This window comes from Emericellopsis cladophorae (assembly GCF_022114955.1).
Source record: "Emericellopsis cladophorae strain MUM 19.33 chromosome Unknown NODE_72_length_84747_cov_98_521442, whole genome shotgun sequence".
In the NCBI taxonomy this organism is placed as follows: domain Eukaryota; kingdom Fungi; phylum Ascomycota; class Sordariomycetes; order Hypocreales; family Bionectriaceae; genus Emericellopsis; species Emericellopsis cladophorae.
The window spans coordinates 21,247-44,391 of NW_026250997.1; the positions used below are offsets into that span (position 1 = coordinate 21,247).

Sequence of the window (23,145 nt, forward strand, 5' to 3'; positions counted from 1 at the left end):
TGGTCTTCTTACCTGAATCGTACCGGCTCGTGTCCTCATCCTACGATAATACCGTGAAGGTGTGGGAGGCGGTAACGGGCGCCTGCACGGCGACGCTGAAGGGTCATAACGGCTCAAACATGTCTTCGCTTAGATGGCCCGGAACTGACCACGGCTACCTGTACGTGAATAATCTTCCTCGCTCAACTGGGTTACCATGTGTTATGAGTGCACTAGCAACCGAATTCTTAAAGTAGCAAGGGCCGAGGACTATACACCTGGACTCAACCGGCCCCAACCACCACTGCCAAATGGGTGCCTCCCATGGCGTCAGTGTGAGGCTAAATCCGTTCAATCCGTTTAGTGACCATGAGGAGCAGAGAGTGGTACTGGAACAATAGAAACCTGAGTGCGGTACTGTATCCAGCCTATCATAGTTCACATTTCTCCTGTGTAAATCTTAGGAGCTGTTCCTAGCGAGCTAACTCGCCTGGAGCCCTACCCCATCGCACCTTTCTGTCATGATTATTTTTCACTCTCAATTTGGAGCTTTTCCGTCAACCCGGCATATTGAGAACAAAACGAAGTGCCGGTGCTAGACTTGTGGCCAGCGAGCCTTTCCGCTACCTCAATCCTGTTGTTGGTGACGAGCCCTCATTGCATGCCACCGCACCCTGAGATGGTGGCTTTGGCCTTGGTCTATGAGTGTTATAACTGCCGGACGCTGTTTGGAAGATAACACAGTTACCGTTCCGATCGAATCGTATGCTCGACAAACATGAGCGTTTTCGAGACACGATTCCGATGGTAGTAGAAAAGGAAAAGGGGAGCGTCATAAACCGGCTCCGGAAGACGTGACGCTAGTATAGGCTAGGCTCAGACGTTTAGAATAGGCTTGTATGCCCTCCACCTTTCTCCTCGACCATTCTATAACAGCTAAATAAATAAGAACTTCCAAGGTTCCATACGACTCACTATCCTAATGAACGGTCGACGGGGAGAGCGATAGCCGGTACCATTCGAGGAACACCTAACTCCGTTCTAATATCCCAAATCATACTTATAAACCGCTCTGACCAGCCAGGGAAGTGGACCAGTGCTGATTGGTCGACTTGTAAGTAAGACTCCTCGGTCGTCGTGGGCCAACAGACATCACCCATCGAATTCCCCTTCAGCAAGAATGTGTACAAGGTTTTCAGATAGGGAGCTATAATCCCAACACGTAGCTTTGTTCTAGAAACAAAAACATGGACGGCCGCTCGTCGGACCTTCTCGTGGCTATCGTTGAGGCGCGCCGCCACCTGCGTAAGGGACTCATCGGATAGCTGTTCCCGTGCCGCGAGCGCTCGGACGGCCGCCCGTCGGACGTTCTCGTGGCTATCATCGAGCCGCGCCGCTACCTGCGTAAGGATCTCGGTAGACAGCTGGTCCCGTGCCGCGAGCGCCTGGACGGCCGCCAGTCGGACGAATAGATCGTTATCGTCCAGCCGCGCCGCCACCCGCGTAAGGATCTCGTCGGAGAGCTGTTCCCGTGCGGCGAGCGCTTGGACAGCCACCTCTCGGACTAATACATTGCTATCGTCGAGCCGCGCCGCAACCCGCGTGAGAATCTCATCGGACAGCTGGTCCCGTGCCGCGAGCCCTTGGACAGCCGCCTCTCGGACGTCCTCGTGGCTATCATCGAGCCGCGCCGCCACCTGCATGAGGATCTCGTCGGACAGCTGGTCCCGTGCCGCGAGCGCTTGGACTGCCGCCCCTCGGACGAATAGATAGCTATTATCGAGCCGCGCCGCCACCCGCGTGAGGATCTCGTCGGATAGCTGTTCCCGTGCCGCGAGCGCCCGAATGGCCGCCGCTCGGACGTCCTCGTGGCTATCGTCGAGCCGCGCCGCCACCCGCATTAGGATCTCGTCGGACAGGATTAAATGCGGACCTAGGATGGCCAAGATCCTTATTACTAGCTCTTTCTGTGCATGGGGTTCTAGCCAGGATTCTAGTAGATCGGCTACGCACGTCGGGATGCTGTGTCGTAATCGCAAGGCGTCGACGAGCTTGACTCGGCCCTCATCGGTCGCCCCTTGGAGTGCCCTGCACAAGACCAGCGACGGAAGCTCCATTTCGCATGCTAACGACGAGCCGCTCCGGAATTTACATTCGAACAACAGCCATTCCACCAGGTGGTCCTCGAGTCTTGTTCGAAGTGCTGCAAAACTTGATTGCGGCCGAGCCTGCACCTCGCTCAGGCAATATATGACGAGCCTTTGATGCGTCAGGCCCAAGAGGTCGATCGGCTCCTTCCTAATCTCGTCGAAGAACTCATCCGCCTTTCCCACTGTGTCAAGCAAGCCGGCTACGAAGCGCCATAGGATGTCATACCGTGCTGTGTACTTGTGCTTCCTGAGATATTCAATAGGCGTAGGTCCAGCGTCTTGAGTATCCAGACTAGCAAGCACCAAGTTTTTGGGTGGATTTGCCATCCACTGCCGTACAAAATACCGCGCCGCAAAATACTCTTGGTAAGTGAGGTGTAGAAAGTGGCAGCTTTGGTTACTAATCTTTGACGATGGATCCGAGGTCCTCAGGAAGGAAAGGCGTGGCAAGGTCGCGTCGGGTAGGAGATTTGGCGCAAAGCGGTCGAAGGCTTCGTTAAGAAGCTGCTGGTCGAACTCAACCACGTCGTTATGCATCCCAGTGAAAGAAAGACCCTCTAGAAAGCAGATCTCGTGTCCGGCGAGTGCCTCGACTCTGAACCGGCTAGCCGATTGGATGTGTAGTTTTGTGACCAGCTCTCCTTCGTGTTTCTTATTCAGTAGCGGAATATCCTTTTTCCATAACCTTTGCTCGATTGCTTGGTAAACAGCGGTCATGGTATCAAGGGTCACCGCGGAATCAAAGCCTTCGTTCCAGGTGAAGCAGAGCGCGTCTAGCTGGACCGGGATGCGAACGAGACCTTGCATGAGCTGATGATCTTGAAGGAAGGACCAAATCTTGCTGGTCTTTTGCGGATCGGGAAAAGTATTTCGGAGATACTCAATTACTTGATCTGGGTAGAACCCGATTGTTTCTAGCTCGAGGTCGAGGGTGATAGTGGTTGGGAGTTTAGTGTACGGCCGGGACGTGATTATGACGTTGCGCTGATCCAGGAGCCATTTGAGGAAGTCGAACATCTTATGATCCGGGTCTAGGAGATCGGATACCTCATCTAGGCCATCGAGAATAAACAGAGTTCTACCATCCTGAATAGCACGCACCAGGGCATTGGCGAGATACCTGCCGTCGCCTGGCCAATTCCAGAAATACTCATGGGTGAGTAAATTCTCAAGGTTGTAGCCTGTGGCTGACCGTGCCTTAAGCTTCCGCAAAGTCACCCATAGCACTCGATCGAACAAGTGCGCCCATGTGCCATGCCGAGTAAAGTCATGGACAATCCTCTTGCACAAGGTCGTCTTGCCCACGCCGGCGCGTCCTCGGATGAGAATTCGTCTGGGATTCACCTCGCCGCCCCCCAATTTCCGCGTGTTAAAGACTGCCGGTAAATCGACCTGGATTGTCTTATCCGGTGTCTCCGTATTGAGCGTAGCGAAGAGAGAAAATGGGGAGGAATTGGACGCTATATCCCCTTCCTCTGAGTTTTTCTCCAAGTAGTGCATAGTTTTCTTGTGCTGCTCCACGATTGAGAGGTTGATATAACACTGTTCCATCGACAGCAGTTCGCCAGAGAGTCGTTCAATCTTGAGTTTGTCATCATTATAGTGCTGTTTGCATATCCAGTCGTCCGCTTGCTTTAGCGGACTCCCCTCGCGGATTCTCTGGAGCATTTCTTGGATCTTCCCGGCAACCTTCTCGTAATCGGGACATTTAGGGTGTTCGAATTTGTTTGTCAGGACGTGAGGCCGGTCAAGCGGCAGCGGTTGCTGGACCATATCCAAAGTCGCCGAGGAACTATCGACCAACTAGTAATAGTTAACTAGGACGAGGGACAGCGGTGCTTCGCGAGGCTTACGGGTTCTTCCCGGCGTAGCCAGGCTGGCAGCCAAGGGAATACTTTGCTCGTCAGGCTCGTCACACCGAGTTCGTAGAAGTTGAACACATCACAGGGATAGTCGTCGTCTTGGCACAGCTGCGTGAACCGTCGCACCAGGACCTCAAGATCGAGAGCCGATCCCTTCACGCTGTCGAGCAGTCTGCTCGATTCTCGGCCTCGGACCGCAGCCCAGGCCTTCACGCCCGGCTCTGCCCAAGCTGCCACGTCTTGGAATGAGGTCCCGCGGAACGGCGTAGCAAGGAAGACAATGCCACGCGTGGCTCTTCTGAGACGGCAGTAGCTGCTGCTCTCGTTGTCGGCCTCCAAGAGGGCCTTTGCTAGGATAATGCCCCCGAGACACGACGCGACGAAGAAAAGCGGCCGGTCTTCTCCTCTCGCACCGTTCGTTGCCCGGGGCCGCCTCTGGATGCCGTCGAGCAGCAGCAGAGCATACTCGTCGAGTCTCTTCTGGACCAAGTCCGACGGCTGAAGAAGTTCAGCGGGCCAGTCGCACGTGAAGATCCTGGCGCGTCCTACCGCTTCCGGGAGCATGCGTCGATCCTGCAGCCAGTTGACGCCGCTCTCCGGGTGTTCGGTACGCCTTGGGCGCGTCCAGAGCGACTTCGGGCGCCGCCACGTCCACGTGTCTGGCGACTTCGTGTCGAGGCCGTGGACTGCAATAATGTCGATGTCTGTGGCCGTGTCGGTCTTATCGGGGCTGACCTGAGAGAGGCGGACCCCTCGCGTGGCTTGTGTCGAGCCCTCTGGAGCGGCGATGATGGTGCGTGTTCGGAATGCGCCGCAGTGGGACAGAACCAGAGATACGCAGCAATGGCACCAGCAAGAAGACAAAGAGCAGACATCCATCCGGCCAGGGACATGCCCTGGACGAGGCTGACGGCAATCATGGCTCTGCTCCAGACAGAGCTGGTTTCCAACAGCCCGTCCTGACAATCGTACACGCAGCAGTCGTCTGCGAGACTGCGCTTGAAGTCTCCTCCTTGCCCTTGGTGGGCCACTGGAGGCTCTCGTGCTGCTGCGGTGTGCTGCGTTGAGGTATTCGCTCTCCTGTCGGCGAGCTGGCGCCGGGGAGCGGGGTTGCATGGCGATGGTGCGTCGGCGTCCAATCATCTCGATTTGACCAGGTGCGCCGTCATGACGACGCGACAACGCGACTCGACCATTGGAACATACATCAGAAAGCGGGCCAAATCGTCAAGTCGCGTTGACAACGAGAACGATACGTCTCTATCGCGTCGAAGAGACGATGAGGTGTGGGAATCGGTCGAGATACGGTGAGACGACGGGGTCGAGCCCGTCTTGTTTGTGGATGGTGCCTGGAGCTGACAGCGTGTGCAAAGTGGCCTGGGGCGTCCTCGCATCCCCCAATTGCGGCAGAGCACCGCTGCGAGTTCCCGCTTTCGGTCTTTATAGTCGATTCCATTCTGCATGCCTCTGCGAGACGCCTCGCTTCCGCCGGTGTGAGAGCGGTCCAACAACGCGCGAGAGCATGGCCGGTCTTCCACAGGCCCTCACGCTTCATAGTCGTCGTATTAACGAGCAGCAATGGCAGCACCGATGCTCTGCCGGCTTCCTATCACTACTACGACTCTCGTGGCAGGCGCGCCCTCACACACCTAGCCGGCAGCGTGGCGACCGCTGTAGCGAGCGAGCTGTCCATCGGGCACCTTGGGGGAATGGACAGATATCTGTTCCATCGCTGTATTTAGAGAGCCCAAGGGCGAGCAATGAATATAAGGCTTTTGGGAGAAAACTAAAGGTCAAGCGCCCGTTATCAATGGTATCTCGATTTTACCAGATCAACAGGCTGGAGACCCATTTATGGTCTCCGGCCGAACTCCCAAGGGCTACGTGTCCAACGATGTCTGCCCCGTTATCGATAAGAGCACGCGCCACCACCTCGTGCACCCCGTCATATAGCCGTCCTTCTATCGTTGTCCTGAGCATTATATCCGCCCCGTTATCAATGAGAAGCTGCGCCAGAGCTCTATGGCCGCCCGTTTACGAACGAGCTTGAAGACAACTCGGTAGAATTCAGGGAACGTTGGCTAGATTCGCGGGATACTAGCCGTTTCGCTAGATGTGTCCGGCGCGGCCCGAGACGTGCATATTAGCTAGCGTACATGCGATGGTGTGATGCGCTGTGGAGATGGTTGTTCAAGTGCTTTGTAGTATTACAAAAGAGATAGCCGTTGAGGCTCTATTTTATGTGTTCTTGATCGCATGAACCAATTCTCTTAGAGCATCCTTCCTCCATTTCCTATGCTTTGGGTCCTTTACCTTCCGGTCTCACTATTTCGGGTTCTCACCCTTCCGGTGTCGCCTTTCCACCGCTAATGGCAGAATCTCAATCGAGCCTAGCCTCGCTATATGGTTGGCTCATCACATGTCATTGATTCATTGTTCTACCTACCCTATACTTGAGCTTCTTCGATTTTTCCTTCTCTCCTTAGAGAGCCTGCACTTCTTCTTCCCTGCCTGAGATACTATCTTCATTTTTGGACTACGTCATGTGACTTCTTTCTTGATACTTTCAGAAAAAGTGATGTCTTTTAATTTCAATCGACCCAACCTACATTTTCAATCACACACAATCTCTTAACCTTAATAATCCTCACTATATCTAAAGAAACTACTTATACTGATCCTGAGGCCACACTTCTTTAGATTAAGGAGAAGCTTGTTCAACCAAAGTATGAGACTAATCGTTGAAGTGATTTGATTTCAAAGCTTGAAGGGAGTCTTGGAGATGCTATCCAGCAGAATGGTGACACAGCCATGAGTACCAAAGTTCCAGTACCTCCAAAGAATGAAGAACCATCTTTTTTAACAATCTCCGGCCTGAGATCCGCTACTAAACTCCTTCATCGACTCCGTTCTCAAGGATTTCAACAAGCGAGTTTACTCTTCTCCAGAGGGGTCAAAGCTTATGGGCCCACTAAGCTTCGATCAATAGAAACAAGTCCTTTCGGTTCAATTTCGAGAACTTGGTTTATCTAAATTTCCTAAGACCCCTCCTCAGGTCGAACAATTTCAGATCCAAACCAGGCCCTCATTCTAATACTCTTACGAGATAGTTGCACAGAAGGACCACAAACGGCTATTTCACGGGAAACACTTCCCAATGAAGCCTATGAAGTCCTTCTGAAACAATACTCTCTGAGCGAGGAAATTTAGCGCGGTCACCTCTACTCAGAGTTTCACCGACTCTCCCTCAAGGAATATAAGGGATCCTTGGAGAATTTCAATACCGAATTCAACAATCTTCTGGCAAGGCTTTCTCTTTCGAATGTTTCTATTGAGCTATTCAATCAATCCAATCAGTACCTCGAAGCACTCAAAAGTGTCTGCCCTCATTAGGCAGAACGCCAGCTAAACATGTTCGCTTCGGCAAAGCCATGGGCAACAAAAGCGACGTCCTGAATCTTCAGTTTCTTATGGCCGATATTCTTGTAGAACAACGCGACAAAAGCCCTTCAGTCAGCAAAGCTACTTTTACAGGGTTGATGAAGCTTCTTCAAAGCCAAAAAAAGAAAAAGGACAAAAAGAAAGACTAAGAAGAAAGACCCCAAAAAAAGAAAAAAAGAAAAAATCAATCTTCTAGGGAAGTTTCAAGGGAGAACTCTCAGAAGGACTTAAATTCTTTATCTGCAAAATCAGAGTCAAAGGCTTCTTTCATTACTGGGCTTGAATTCTTAGTGAAGGAAATTTTGATTCTCACTCCGATTTAGACTTTGAAGACCACGTAGTCTACAAGGGCATGAATCTTCACGAACCTCTTCCTTCCTTTTCTGAATCTTTTGCCCACAAAGACACTTGTATTTTTAGTGGAGTTAGGCACTACTGAGTCGGACAGAGTTTTGATCAAACAGAACCTTTGTATTGCTGAACGATCAAAATGTGGGTTACTCGACTTCGAGAGCTATGGTTTCTTCCTTCAAGTTAAGGATACTTCAACCCTCAACTTTGCTCTCCGTTTCTGAACTTCTCTTTTGTAGTTGAAGTACAGATTATTCAGAAGGGCCCTGAAGAATTCAAAGACTATATATTTGTTGATGATTCTTCGGAGAAATCAAGCCCTGAATTAGTTCCTGAATTTTCAGCAACTCCTTCAGAGATAGAAGAACTTTCTTCTCTCGCTGTCTATCGACATGCCTATCACTCAATCACCCGCAGAAGAGCAGACTAAAGACTATCAAGAACCTCTAAGGCCAGCAGCTCTTTGTCATGCCGGACTTGGACATCCAGGCTTTGCTCTACTAAAAAAGACAGCTAAATTAGTCAAGGAACTTCCTGACTTTTCAGCTGTGAAAGACAAAGACCTCAGTGCCTTACTTGCACTCGGGCGAAGACTACTCGTTTTCCAACAAAGAACCCTATTCAATTACCCGCCTATGGCTCTAGATCACATAGATGGGGATACCTTTATTATTCAGCCCATGTCATATTACAAGGAACCAGTCTATCTCTTGCTTGTTGATAGGAAGACCCGATCACGCTAGGTATTTCAGTTATCGAATAATGAAGGTACCATCCTTAATAGTGTAAGGATTCCTCAAACATTCAAACAATATCTATAACCGATATCTTTCGGAATTTCACTTTGATGGTGGAACGGAGATCGCAGGAGAACTTTAAACATGGCTTGCTTCGAAAGGCACCACGTTTAGCACCTCAAGCCCCTATATTCCTGAGTAGAATGGACTCGCAGAGCGGTCTATTCGAGTGCTATTGGATCGGGTACTGGCTGTGTTTCAGTGGTCACGACTGCCTCTTTACCTGTGGAACTATGTGTTTCCAGCAGTCATAGAGTTAGTGAATTGCAATGCAGTCCCTAGTAGGTCTAAAACGCCTTAACAGCTGTTACTAGAAGATCTACATCCTTCTAGCTCCTATGTCCCTGATTTTCAAGCGATTAGGGCAATAGGATCCCACTATGAGGTGCCGATCCCTCCTAAGCAACGTGCTAAAGACGCAAAGCTCTCTCTAAGAACTCAACACGGAAGGATCCTCTCCACGTTAGGCAAGAATACCTATCAGGTCTACATCCCCCACCCAAACTTATCACGAAGACTAGTTTCGTCAAAATTTCCGAAGACATTCAGGATCTAAAATCTTTTTGCCCTGGTCCCCCCAGGGATCACCCTTTAGAGGGGGAAATTGGCTTATCACAAAGTTGGCCGGACTAAAAGGATGAAGACAAAAGAGATTTGTCTCCTCAGGATCAGAAACTGCCATGAGTGCCTTCAGACCAAGAAGAACAACCGGTTTCCGAATAACCAGAAGAACCAATGGGTCTTTCTTACAGGTCGTTTCTCTATCCTACGCTTCAAATCGCAGAGGATCTTGAGCCACAAAACTGGGCTCAAGTGCGAAGAAGCCCTGACAAGGAGAAATACCTTGAGGATATTTCCAAAGATTTTGAATAACTTATTGTAACAATAGTATGATAGATTAGGTAGGGAGAGAAGGCATGGTTTGTATATTCACAAAACTCAAACTTACTTCTTCCTCTACAGGTAGAAGTAAGTATTTTATACCTAAAGCACTCGGAATATCCGGAGATTAGGTGTAATACTAATGAATCGGGTACGCATCATTGATGCTGACATGGCGGTACGCCATAGCATCCGAGGCCTCCGTGAATCCTTGTGACTGCACCGCTGACTTCCTTCGGCCACGGCGTTACACTTATTCAAACAAATAGGCTTTCATTCGGTCCCGGAAAACAAGTACATAAGGAAAAAAGAGTGATTCTATGCCGCCTGGTGCTCAAATAGAAGCTTGACTGGAGTAACAGGCCGTACAGGTTCAAAGCGAGGCTTGTAGCCAAGGACTTATACACAAGGAGAACTCGATTACACTGAGACTTTTGTTTCATCCGCTATCCCGCTAACTTGGCGTCTCCTGCTGGCTATAGTGGCCTATTTCGACTGGGAACTCAAACAAGTGGATTTTGTTGATGGGTTCTTAAACAACCACCTAAACAAGTCATCTTCATAGAAATTCCCAGGGGCTTTGATGCTTTTGCCAAAGCGAAGCCTAATTTAGCCGAACAGCTTCTTGAGCTTGGTTATGGCCTATCCTCAAAACAGGTAATCAGGCTTCTCAAGGCACTCTATAGTCTCAAACAAGAACCTGTACAACGGTAACAGGCACTGAAGATCCTTCTACGATCACTGGGTTTCACCACCATGGTTTCAGGTCCCGTCCGTGAGCTCTTCAGCCGGCACAACGGCCGTTTCCACACCAGTCTTCCAGTCAAGCATAAGAGATAGCTCGTCTCATACCCTACAGGCGGAATGATTACCCACAAGGTCGTTGTCAGAACTGGGTTTAATGAAGAGATTGAGAAGGTGCACAATGTCGAGAGGGCGCTGCTAGATCGCTGCGAGTACGGGGTCTTTGGTAACTGTATTAATCTCTTGATCTTCCTAGAAGCATTCCTCGGCTGCGAAGGTTCTTCCCTTGGTGCGCCCCTGTGCACGTGACCCAATCGGGGCTTCCTTAGCCACACCCAGCCACAGGACTAGTGGCTTCAGCCACCCCTGATGCCTGCAACAACCTTGGTATGCGACATGTGTCTGACACCGATACTCTGATAGAAATTATCCAGACGCCAGGTGCAGTCTCTCCTGTATGCCGGCGCAATATGCTTATACTCATATAGACATACTGTACTTGATTCCTTAGGAATCTGGTCAGGATACTCTTCGCCTTACCCTCGGGCCTGTGTCGTTCAAGCTTGGCTTCGAGCCGGATCGTCTCTTTATTCCCGGACATACTTCGCCATAATGTGCTCGTGGTGGTGGTGGTGTGGCTGCGCCGACTGCCGCTCCGGCGGGACGTCATCCTTCGAAGCATCGACCTAGTCATCTTGCTTAATGAGAGAGAGGGAGAGGCCGGAGATTGATGTGTTATTGTAGGTTCTTTACTCTAGAGCAACCTATTTCTAACAATAACGTCCTGGCTTTTAACTATATAACACGGGGATCGAATGCGACTGGAGCGCGCGGGCAGCCCGAGGCACGTTTTGCTTGTCTTTCTCCAGACTTTATTATTTAGCCTATTATAATATTCGTGGAGTTTCTTGGGGAAGGTCTGGGGCGAATTAATCTAGCAAGATGCATGCGCTCCAATCGCAAAGCCCCAATGGCCAGTCTTCGAGCGGACAGATAGACGCTAAACCAGGCCGAGTTAAAATTCCGGTCGCACGTTCTCGGTTGGCATTGTACGTCGGTGTTCGGTCTAGAATACACCGGAGTCGGGGCACTAGGCACGGCAACTCCCCACGAGATAGATTTATGCTAGAGTTAGTGCAGCGTTGAAATCGCATATCCAATAAGTAGTGACGAAGAGGATACTAAGACATATACACAATCTCGGAAGCTATCTGCAGGCCTAGGTTCAATTGGTATCTGGAGCTCGATGTACGATTTATGCTGTCACGAAGCTATATGTACGCTTGCGTAATTGATTCATTAGCGCCGGTGCCCCGTGGGGTCCAGCCTACATGTGCCACCGATACAGGCGGGGGAAGCCACATGTTGGGTGCATCTATGTCAACCCCCGCACATACACGATAGGCCCCAGGTTCCTGATCTGGTTTCCCTTATTAGCTTAGTCCGAGCATCGCTGAGTATCGGCTTCGTGGTGCTTAGTTCTTAGCTGGCTAAGGTCACGTGATATAGAACACACGTATGGGGTATTTGCCTTCCATGGTTCTGCGTATGGCCTGAGTTCGTAAGAACCCTAATCCGTTCTTCTTCCTAACCTCGTACCCTATGTGACTATCCACCGAGACCAGCATAGGCAACGCAATGAGCGCTTGCAAACACACGCAATGGAGAAAATTATGCCAGGGAAACGTGCGATTCAGAGGAGCCTATGGCTTCGTAGTACTGATCGGAAATTAGGCAAAGTCCCTTTTGTTCACCGCCACGTGTCCAGGAAGCACGCCTCTTAGCAACGCGAGACACCTCATTAACATCCATCTTCTCTCTCTCTATCTCTCTCTGTCTCTCTAACTAACTCCAAGCTAACAATTATTTCCGCCTATAAACCTAGTTCAATTTCAGATCGGCTGCTTACGGTAACTCGGAGGACGACATTCCATGAGTTATGGGGCTGGAACGCCTTTGGCTCTATATCGTAATTATTCTACTGGTGCGCATCAAATACCCCACGGGGCGCGCATCTGCCGGCAAATTTCAGGCCCAAGTAGGCGGACAGATAGGTCAGGACTGAGTATAAAAAGGCGTCTTTAGTAGGACGACTTGGAATAATTTACTCAATAAAACAGCAGCAGAACAATCTCTTCCCGCTTCACAGTCACCTATTACTAGCAAAGATGGTTTGCTTACGCAACCTCGCCATCGGCGCCATTCTGGCCGTCGCCGGCATGGCCCAAAACGTCGGCCCGGGCCGCGTGACAGGCGACACTTTCACCCACGACCCGACGGTCGTCAAGAAGCCGGACGGTTCGTACATCATGGCCTTCACCGCCGATAACGTGGGGCTCAAGACGTCGACCGACCGCACAAACTGGCGTGACGTCGGCGCCGCATTCCCCAACGGCGCCCCCTGGACCACGCCCTACACTGGCGGCATTCTTAACCTCTGGGCTCCCGACATCTCCTACCATAACAACCAATACTACCTATACTACTCGGCCTCAAGCTTCGGCAGCCGCCGCTCGGCCATCTTCCTTGCCACGAGCCGCACTGGCGCGCCCGGCTCGTGGACTAACCAAGGTGTCGTCGTCGAGACGTTCGAGAACGATAGCTATAATGCAATTGACCCGAACCTCGTCGTTGACGCCCAGGGCAGGTGGTGGCTCAGCTTCGGCTCGTTCTGGGGTGGTGTCAAGATGATTGCCCTAGACTCGTCGACCGGGAAGCGCTCCGGCAACCAGCTTATCTCCCTCGCCGCCCGCCCTAGCGTCCCTAACGGTCCCGTCGAGGCACCTTATATTACCCGTCACGGTAACTACTACTACCTTTGGGTATCCTTTGACAAGTGCTGCCAAGGCGCTGATAGTACCTACCGTATTATGGTTGGCCGCTCTACTAGCGTCACCGGGCCCTACGTCGACAAGAGCGGCAGGCAGATGATGCAGGGCGGCGGCTCCCAGGTCATGTCGAGCCACGGCTCTATCAACGGGCCTGGCCATAACGCTGTCTTCACCGACACCGACGGTGACGTCCTCGTATACCACTACTACAGGGACGACGGCAGAGCGCAGATAGGCATCAACTTGATCCGCTACACCAACGGCTGGCCCGTCATCTACTGAGCATGCGTACAGCATATCGTATGGAACACGGTCGGAAAGCGCCCCAATTACAGCGTGTGGCGACGGTCAAGGGTGTTAAACAGAGGGAGGTTGTTATGTAATGTTGTGCACATTGGATACTTGCAGGAGTCATATTTACGAGTCGGCACGTTAGCTAGCTTTGAGCTGCTTCTCAATATGTTTTCCGCCGCTGTCAACCGCCACTCGTGCCCACACACCCTACCCGTAATGATGGATATGAACTCCCTGAGACCCGAATAGCGTAGTATCAGCGTGGGGAGCACCTAGTCATGGACACCGAGGCGGGCAGTGAACATAAGAAAGGATACCCATTGAAGTATCGCGCCCACACAACAGCGCACAGCGTCCAATGCTACAGCTCATTTACTACCAAAATAGGACGAGTAGAGCTATTATTGCCAACTAGTTATTTAAATTGCAAGGGCATCGTTTCAATCCAACTATTAATTGCTGGCTGCCGCAAATACCCCGAGCCTTCAACAACTAGGTCTCGAAGGGCCTCAGGGTCCTAGTGCGAGTATTAATGCATAAATTCCCTTGCCACCAGCCAGCTATTTTCACTCACTTCTTAATATCTAAATATTTAAAAGAGCCTTGGGATTTGGTCTTATTTGGTGTATTAGGATGTCTAAGCATTGTGTTGTGTGGTGTAGAGAAGTGTTATGTGTGCGGGTTTTTCGTGTATTATTGCTCGTGTCCAACCCCCTGCGGGTTGACGCGTGCCACACCAGTGACACGAAATGCCGGCTGCAAGCCTGCAACCCACATGGAGTAATAACTTATGCACCAATCACAGCAGGGTCGAGAACGCCCGGGGCGATGGCTGTGTCAAGTGATACTCCGCCAAGCTCGTCCATGACCTCGTAATGGTTGCACTCTTTGCCGGCTGTGATTAGTGCGCATTACTTGTCGTCGTAGGCACCACCTTGCGTGTCACCCATTATGTGCAGAAAATAGATGATATGCCTGATCTTATACGGCCGCTTATGGAACCAAAAAAATGGAATTGGCCCTTGCATAACTGCTTGTGTTACGCCGCGATATCCGCGGAGGAAACCTCGTAGTTCATGATGTTGGCCCGTCGCGCTGCTGCAAGAGCCGACAAAATCGCTAGTCAGCGATCTCCTGTCTTCGTCAGCGAGTCCAGGTCAATTCCAGACACGCAGACGGTCGACTTCCAACAAGCACGAAGGTAGCGCAACGCCCTAGGACAGCTGGTCAGATGGGGCCTTACTAACCAACGAGTAGGGCATCGACGGCACTGTTGTGCGCTTCAACGGCTTCGGTAACTGCTTCTTCTACTCGTGTATAATCGGTGTGCCCCACCAGTCCACCTGCGTCCGCCGCCTCGGTGCCGACAATATCTCCCTCATGGGACCCCGTAGTAGTATTTCGCATAGCTCTGGGAGCGCAGCGAGGTCCCTATGCGAGAGGGCTAGAACGCGCTCTATTTTGGCGGTATGACGTATGTCGCCTATTCAGCTACCTAGTACACAAGATCCGAAGAGCAGCCGCGCCATGCCCATTTGGGCTGACCGACTGGCTGCCCAAGGACGTTTGAATTGATCATCCCTTTTCCACCTGTTTGATCTGCCTTTTAGTGCATCATAACCACACACAAAGCTTGTCAAACGCTGACTTGCTCATACCGAACATCGTTTTGAACATAGTGCCAGGCGCAGCTAAGAACCATAACATTTGCTGCCGCGCCTTCACCACACTGGAGCGGTGCTCGTACTGATGGCCACGATTATCTCCATCGTCGGGCAGCCTCACATAAGTTCGGCAGTTGTGTGGGTTACGAGCCTGCCGTGCTTTTATCCGTTGGTGTTGCTCGCCAAAATGCCGGCAGAGGGTGTCACCGACAACTATCGCGCTGAGGGCATCGGCGAGATCGTTGTCGTCGTCAGAAGAGGTGGCTTCCACGATATCTTGAAGGAAATGCTCGTCGAGGCCGGCAAAGGTCGTCATCTTCAAGACGAGCACGAAAGGGGGCAAAACACACCCAAAAAAGCCAGTCACGGTTCTAGTTCCAGTCACGAATCCATTCCTGACACGCTCTGGAGCGTGTCAGGTTTTTTTGCACGAAAAAGCGTGACTGAAAAAGCCGCGCAGTACCTATTGAGGGCATCCCGAAGCCTAATCGAGGCAGGCACCAGGCGGAAGACAAGGGCCCCTTGTGTAGCGGGTTATCTTCGATAGCGTGCCAAGCTTGAAGTCCAGGAATTATGAGCGTCATACATACTAACAACGGGCAAGCGTGCTCTTTATACAATCCAGACCGTGACTGGAAAAGTTGGAACCGTAGCTGATCAGGGCCTAAGACCATGAGTTTACCAAGAGCCAAAATGACAACTCATGGTAAAGAAAGTGGTGACCGAAGCATGGCTGCAGCACATTGATTGCTCGACGTCAGCGACAATGTTGCGGAAGCGACGCGAATTGTACCAATATGAAATTACGGGAGAGAATGGCAATATGCCAAGCAAGAGTGGATACCACCTTTCTCAGGTGTGGGATCGTGTCGTTTTGACTTGGATCAATACGACCAACCCTGAAAGATTTGTGCAGTGCAGTAGGCAAGGCTATGCGACAATGCTCCTCGCTAGGACAGGTGGATCTCTGGAAAACACTGTTCATCTGCCAGAACATCTTGTTCGTAGAGTGATAGACCGTGAGCAGACTCTCGACGTGCAGACCAATTTTCACAATGACTAAAGTCTATAAACCCCCGTGCCGTCCCCGTTCCAGACGTACTTGAGCATGCGGTAAGGCTGAAAATCCCCGACGTAGCAGCGTATCCAAAGTCGAGTGACATGTTTCTGCGCGGACAGAACCTGCATAGACCCCAGGGAGTCGTCTGGGATCGCATAGGGGATCATGGACACAGTCCTTCCGACACTGTTGACCCAGCCAACAGCGTCCCGTGAATGTGGCGTTGACCCACTAGTATATAATTCATTTTGCAAACCTTAAATAACTACAAGCTTAAAATATCCTCTTGTTTCATCTAGTTAGGAGCTGCAAGGGTCACCGCAGACTACTGATAGAAAGGAGACTCTTCTCCGAATCCTCATTCTCCATACACAATCACAAAGCTTAATGTATGCTTGAATATATGTTTGGTCAAAAGACTTGAGAGGCCAATGAAGTTACGCGATATCAATGGCCAAGGTCGTTTACAGCCACGCTAGGCAAACGGTAACACTCTTGGCAAATGTCTAGCTTTTATCTCAGTCTGATTATACCAGACGCATCACGTTGAAATAAGAAGAAACTTTCCCCAGAGTGCAATGCGGGCTTGTTCACTACCATAGCCATTAAACCCCTACATGGCCATTCGCTATCACCAACATCGTCTCACACAGTGTTTCAGCTGGTCTAGACTACCTGTCAAGACTACCTGTCAAGACTACCTGTCAAGAAGGCAATTCTTCATCTTCGGCCGCGTCCAAAGCCTATTCTACTTTGTTTATCAGGCGTTGGTAGAGACTCGAGTGCCATGTCAGCTGCAAGTCAAGGGGAAATAAGCCACGAGATGCGCAGGCCGCAGCCTGGCATTCCCAGGTGTCCCAACTGCGGCATGACCCTCCAACGGCAACAACATCAGACGGGGCATATCTGCACAGGTTCAAGTCAGAAGCTTCACGCTTACCAGTCTCGCGGTTGCAGCAAGAACTTTACGACAAGAGATGACCTGATGAGCCACTCCAGAATACATGGCAGTCTCAGTGCGGGAGCGACCAGTGAGAGGCTGTAGAATCCCGACCGGTCGCAGTCCACGCCTCGAATGTCTGGATCCCAGTGGGCTCCCGTGAGTAGGCTGCCGTTGCCAAACGTACCGTCGACTCACCCGGGCGCCTTGTTTGCCTTGCTAAGGCCCAAAGCTCACCGCCTGCCGAGAGATGTCTAACCTCTAGGGCAAGGCTGCTGGGCACATCAGACCTGGTATATGTCGCCCACCAGATGTTCATGCGGGTAAAGCTTGCCCCCCCGCAAGACTGCAGACAAAACATGTCGACGCATTCTTCGCGCTTTACGAACGTCACGGACGGAGTATTGAGGAAGTCACCGGTGCTAGAGACTTGGTGCTCGACATACGCGAATTCGCCACTCCATCATTCACAGAAGCAGGCGATCGGCACACACGACCGCCGATCTATCCAAGAAGGCATTTTATGCGCCAGACGTACAGCACACGCCACGTTTTGACACAAATAGGAACAGCAAAGGGTCATGATCACTTTTGGGATAGTGACAGGTGGAGATAAATAACAAGATGTGGTTACATACGCAAGCTCATCATACTTATACTTCTGTTTGCTGAAGGTCACGTTATTGACATGATAGCTTCTCCTGAGCTAGTAAATTATACCGACAGTGCTAGATCCTGTTCGTTTACTTTGAACCTTGCGCTATTTCTCATGCGGTTGACACCTCCTATCAAATCTCCCGGTAAACACTCACCAGAGCACGGCCATTCGAACAGCCCAAAGATATGCGTGCAGGTCTTTGAGGCCATCGAGAAAGAAAAACGCCCACAACGCAGCGGCAAAGAAACTCCGTATGGACGCTGCCACGAATCCGGTTCGGACGACGAAAAATTTCCGCTCTCAGAGATACGATAAAGGATGATTCTGTGCCTCTGGACCGTGACAATACAGTTCGCAAGCTGGTGCTATGTCGACATTATGGCTTGCATCCCCAGATCTCAGACTGGCTAAGGAGCTTATCTCTCCGTAGCATCCTCGCCCACCGTAAACTCAGTGAATAAAAATGCAACTGAAGGAGGAAGAGCAGCGAGCGTGCCGCTATTACAGGTATTCACTGTAGCGCCAGCATGGGCTAGGGCTTGGAATACCCGCTCGCCTGGACCTTTGTTGCAACCGTTTGATCGTACACAAAAACCTCGCCTGACCGTGAGAAGATCTCTTATAGAAATATTCCGCTTAGATTTAGGGGGCCAAATTTAATTTTCAATGCATACGGCGACGTGGTGAGTAAAGTGCCAGTGGCCCCGTTTAAGTTCGAGACGAACGGCCTATGCGAATTTCATATTGAAAAGGGCATTTTTCCCTAACTAAAACGAGATATTATCTGTTGAAATCGGAATACGGAGAAGAGTGAAGAGGTGCACAATGTCTGCAGTAACTGTAAGACAGCTTTGTATACACTGCTTAGTGGCTGGAAGTTAGGGACTCAACCGTGACTGTGTTAATCTCTGAGGAACCGGGAACAAAGGCCTCCACACAAAGACAATATACACGCTCTAGGCTGCTAGATGCCTAGGTTAGGCAGTGTGTCAAACAGGACTATTAGTTAGGCACTGTCAGAAATAGAATAATAAGGAGAGTGAAGAAATGTAGAATCATCGTTAATCGAAGCATAGAAGCGATAGCTTTTTTAGTTAACATGTGGAAATTATATTTAAATTGATTTTCTAAAACCAAAAGAAACTAGTTATCTATCTTTTTATACTTACGCTTTGAATTAAACGTCAGGTGTGAATCAAGCCCAAAAGCCACTTTGCTTTATTTATGAAGGAAAACAGCCGGTCATAGGCACGAGGGGGTATAGCGCCATCTACTGAGCCTTCTCATGCTGGGTCGAAACACGCTGGAGGGAAACGACTGGGAGATCTTAGTGAATGCAGGCGGAGGACGGAACAAAAGGGCAACATACCAAAATCTTCAAGAGAGCGCTGCTTCTGGTTACGCTTGGGCGACTTGCCGTGCATGAGATCGTCGAAGCCCGTGGAGCCCTGCATAAAGTAGTAGAGACCACCCATGATGGCGAAGACACCAAAGGAGAAGATCCAGACACGGACGACACCGACAATGTTCACACGGTTGCCATAGCCACGGAACCAACCGAAGACAGCAAAGAGAGTGGCGAGGATATCGACGGCCAGAATGGCGCCGGTAAGCTGCCACGAGGGGATAGAGGACCAGAAGGGGCCATTGGCACGGGTGATGAAGATCAGCCAGTTCTCAGTCAAGGAGACCTCAAGGAAGATGATCATGTCAATGTCACCACGGTTCTGAGTGATACCACCATTCTCGCCACCAACGTAGAGAGTGGTCAAGCAGATCCAGGTACCAATAGCCAGGACGACGCCGAGGAGGACAGACATGCCCCAGAGCTTAGGCAGGTTCCACTTAACGGGTGTCTGCGAGAAGGGAGCGTTATCGTAGGCAATAGCCAGGGTGGCGATATCGGCGAAAATAGCGATGAAGACAATGAGGTTCAGGTTAAGGGAGCGGTCAAGGATAGCAATCCAGAGGCCAAGGAAGATTTCCATGTGCAGTGAGAGGGCGATACGGTAGACGACGTAGGAGTACATGCGGTGGAAGATCTGGCGGGAGGTCTTAAGGGCATCGATGATGGCGCCGAGACCGGGGGCAAGGAAGACGATATCGGCAGCAGAACGGGCAGCATCGGAGGATCCCTCGACGGCAATACCAGTATCGGCCTTCTTCAAGGAGGGAGCGTCGTTTACACCGTCTCCGGTCATAGCAACCAGGTAACCACGCTGCTGCAGAATCTCGACGACCGAGTACTTATGTTGGGGGAAGACCTCGGCGAAACCGTCGGCAGCCTCGACGAAATCATAGACCTCTGAGCCAGGCATGTCACCACCGCCGCCGAGACCAAGGCGCTCAGCGTTATAGACGTTGGTACCGAGCCCAAGCTGGCGGGAAGTCTCGCGGGCGATACCGACGGCGTCACCAGTGAGCATCTTGATGGAGAGACCGAGCTTCTTGGCTTCATTGATGGTGCGGCTAGTGTCGTGACGGGGAGGGTCAAGGCAGGGCATAATACCGAGGATCTCCCAGGCGCCCTCACCACGCTTGCGGGCGACACCGAGCGAACGGAAACCACGGGTAGCGAACTCAGCAACGCAGTTCTTGTAGGCCTTATCAATGTCCTCGGGGATGGGGTGGTCCTCCTCCACGGTCTTAAGAACGAACAGAGGGGCACCCTTGACGCAGACGATGCGCTCGCCCTGGGGAGACTCGACAACGGCCTGGACCTTCTTAGAGACGGGGTCGAAGGGGTGGAATTCGAGAACCTTGTACTTGGACAGGACAGACTTAGCGCGGGGGTAGAACTTGAGGGACTTGAGGAAAGCCTTATCAATAGCGTCGATGCCCTTCTTCTTGCGCGAGGCAGCGAGACAGGCAGTGAGCATAAGGTCATCGGGCTCGACACCGGCGACAGTAAAAGGCTCGGCGAGGGAGAGCTTGTTCTTAGTCAGGGTACCGGTCTTGTCAGAGCAGAGGATCTCGACACCAGCGAGGGACTCGATAGCAGAGAGCTTCTGGACAATGGCCTGCTTCTTGGCAAGGTAGGCGGCACCGACAGCCATGGTAGTGGTGACGACGGCGGGCAGACCGACGGGGACACCGACAATGGTAATACCAAGGGTGAACTTAAGGATCTTGACGATGCCATTGGAGCGGTAGAACGATGAAACCCAGACGACGAGGAGGGTGAGGACGACGAGGATGAGCAGAGTCGTACCAATGCCGTTGAGAACCTCAGTGAAGTGACCGGTTCCACCAGCAGACTGGGAGACAAGGGCAGCGGCGCGTCCGACAAAGGTGTTGTCGCCAGTGGCGGTGATGACGACAAAGGCTTCACCACGCTTGACGGCGGAGGAGGCAAAGCAGTTGTCGCCCTTGTGCTTGTCGACAGCGAGCGACTCGCCGGTCAGGGCAGACTGATCAACCTGGAGGAAGGCCTCCTCGGTAACGATGCGACCGTCGGCGGGGATAATGGTACCCTCCTCAACCTGGAGTATATCACCGGGAACGACTTCGGGGGCCTCGACCTCCTTGAGGGTACCATCACGGAGGACGACAGCCTTGAGGGCAAGAGTCTTCTTAAGTTCGTCGACAATGGAGCCGGCCTGGAATTCCTGGAAGAAACCGACGCAGGCGTTGAGCACGAGGAGACCGCAGATGACACCGAAGTCGATCCAATCCTCGAGACCGGCAGCAAGGACGGCAGCAGCCTGTGGCGGAGATTGTCAGCAAGTGAATTCCCAAATACTCCAGAGCGAGCAGTGAGCGAGAGCGATCCGATGCGTGCAGGCTGCCGATCAACGCGTGAAAGCGAGCGACAAGCGAGCGCAACCGGCCATCGACCGCGCAGGATCCACCTTGGGAGAGCCAGGAGGGCCGAGCCCGTGCCGATGGCCGCCGATTGTGGGTGCATCCAGGCCCGGGGGAAACGTGAGCCATCAGAGGCAGCCCACGCATTGGCCAATGGCGCACGCTCAAAGCTCTTGTCGGTTCCATCGTAATCTCGCACCAAAAAAGCACAGGAAGGCGGTCATAGGACCGCCCAACAAAGGCAAGATTTGAAGTGCCAGTTTTGGGGGAGGGCCGCGAAACAATTTGTGTAGGTGTGATGTAGGGAAATGAGTAGAGAGAAAACGTACCTCCATGACGAACTGGATAGGACCAACGAAGAAACTGAGGAACTTGAGAATGTGATTCTCCTTCTCCTCCTTCATCTGGTTGAGACCATATTTCTTGCGGCGAGCAGTGACCTCGGACTCGGTAAGACCAACGCGCGAGTCGGTCTTGAGCATGTCCTCGGGGACGGTGCGGCCACCGCCGGGGTTCCCATCTTCCTCTTCCTCGTCCTCCTCGAACTGGTGACCGTCCTCGGACTCGAGATCCTCAATCAAGGCATCCATGTCCTCGTCCTCGTCCTCTTCCTCGACAGGCTTGGCAGCCTTGGGGGGCATGGCGCCGCCCTGGGCGGTAGCCGAGTCTTGGTGAGGGGCATCGTGGGCGCGCTTCTCGTCGAAGCCGCCGGACTCGATGTTGGTGTCCAGCGTAGGGGCCGCGCCGGTCGGGTTGTCATCAGCCATGATGCAAGCTTAGACCTAGCAAGATCGATATTGCGTGAGAGTGAGTATGTTGCTAGGTCCGCGGCGTCGCGCTTCTCGCTGCTGGAATACAAGAGGGAAAAGGATGGGGGAGGGGGAGAGAGGGAAGTATCCAGCACAGCACGAGAATGAGTTCGATGTCGCTATCCGTACAAGCATAGCATTAGTGGGTTCGGAAGAAGTGGAGAAGAGAAAGAGAAGACTTTGGTGGAGAGGATGGGGAGAATACTTCAGTATAAGGTGCGAACTGCCGTCGATGCGATGGATTCTGCGCCAAAAACAGCACGGTCTAGGGCGTCCCAGCTGAGGCCCCAGCACTTGTCCGCTGGACTGGACTTTGGATGCGTGCGTGCGTGAGAAGATAGGTCCGGGTACGTAGTCTCTCACTCACTCTGCGGTCACTGCGCTTGTCAAGAATGTTTCGAGTCCATGGTCGCTACTAGGCCCTACGATGGTACCGATCGACCGCGACCGCCGACAAGGCCCGCACCTCGTGCATATTCCGGGGCAGAAATTCTCGCGCTCCTCAAGTCGCTGGGGTCATCCATCCATTTCCGATGCGACTTCTGAGCCAGTGCCTGTACCTGCCGTAACGACAGCTCCCCCCCCTCCCCGTAGGATTACACCGGAGACCGTTGGAAGCAATGGTGTGAGCGAAATCTCTTTAGCGAGACCGCTGTCGAGCAGCTGGAGCCAGCCTACGTCATACGCAGGCCCCGGGTAGGAGACGCCTAATTTACCGTAGTATGAGCTGTTCAAAACCCTCATCGAGATCGTGACAGCCGTGTCAATGAGAGCCTGACTCATGATCGACGAACGGCAAGGCCAGCTGTAGATTAGAGGTTGGCTGGGGCCAGAGCACCCGTTCCCTGGTAGGCTGACACATACGGTGCGAGCCCACTC

General features: G+C 52.0%; 3 protein-coding genes across 3 annotated transcripts; 1 reads left to right on the forward strand and 2 right to left on the reverse strand.

Moving 5' to 3' along the window:
- Positions 1-1,174: 1,174 nt before the first annotated feature.
- Positions 1,175-4,870, reverse strand: J7T54_003340 (uncharacterized protein; the record flags this gene model as incomplete). The annotated part of the gene is made up of 3 exons (XM_051509837.1): positions 1,175-1,186; positions 1,248-3,932; positions 3,983-4,870. 3 exons carry the CDS (start codon positions 4,868-4,870, stop codon positions 1,175-1,177), a joined length of 3,585 nt encoding a protein of 1,194 aa, XP_051359189.1.
- A 7,504-nt stretch (positions 4,871-12,374) lies between these two features.
- J7T54_003341 (uncharacterized protein) lies at positions 12,375-13,319 on the forward strand (the record flags this gene model as incomplete). Its single annotated transcript, XM_051509838.1, has 1 exon — positions 12,375-13,319. The coding sequence occupies one exon, from the start codon at positions 12,375-12,377 to the stop codon at positions 13,317-13,319; it is 945 nt and encodes a 314-aa protein (XP_051359190.1).
- Positions 13,320-18,923: 5,604 nt separating this feature from the next.
- On the reverse strand, positions 18,924-22,224 carry J7T54_003342 (Plasma membrane ATPase-like protein; the record flags this gene model as incomplete). The annotated part of the gene is made up of 3 exons (XM_051509839.1): positions 18,924-18,970; positions 19,023-21,357; positions 21,787-22,224. The coding sequence occupies 3 exons, from the start codon at positions 22,222-22,224 to the stop codon at positions 18,924-18,926; spliced, it is 2,820 nt and encodes a 939-aa protein (XP_051359191.1).
- Between the last annotated feature and the right edge of the window lie 921 nt (positions 22,225-23,145).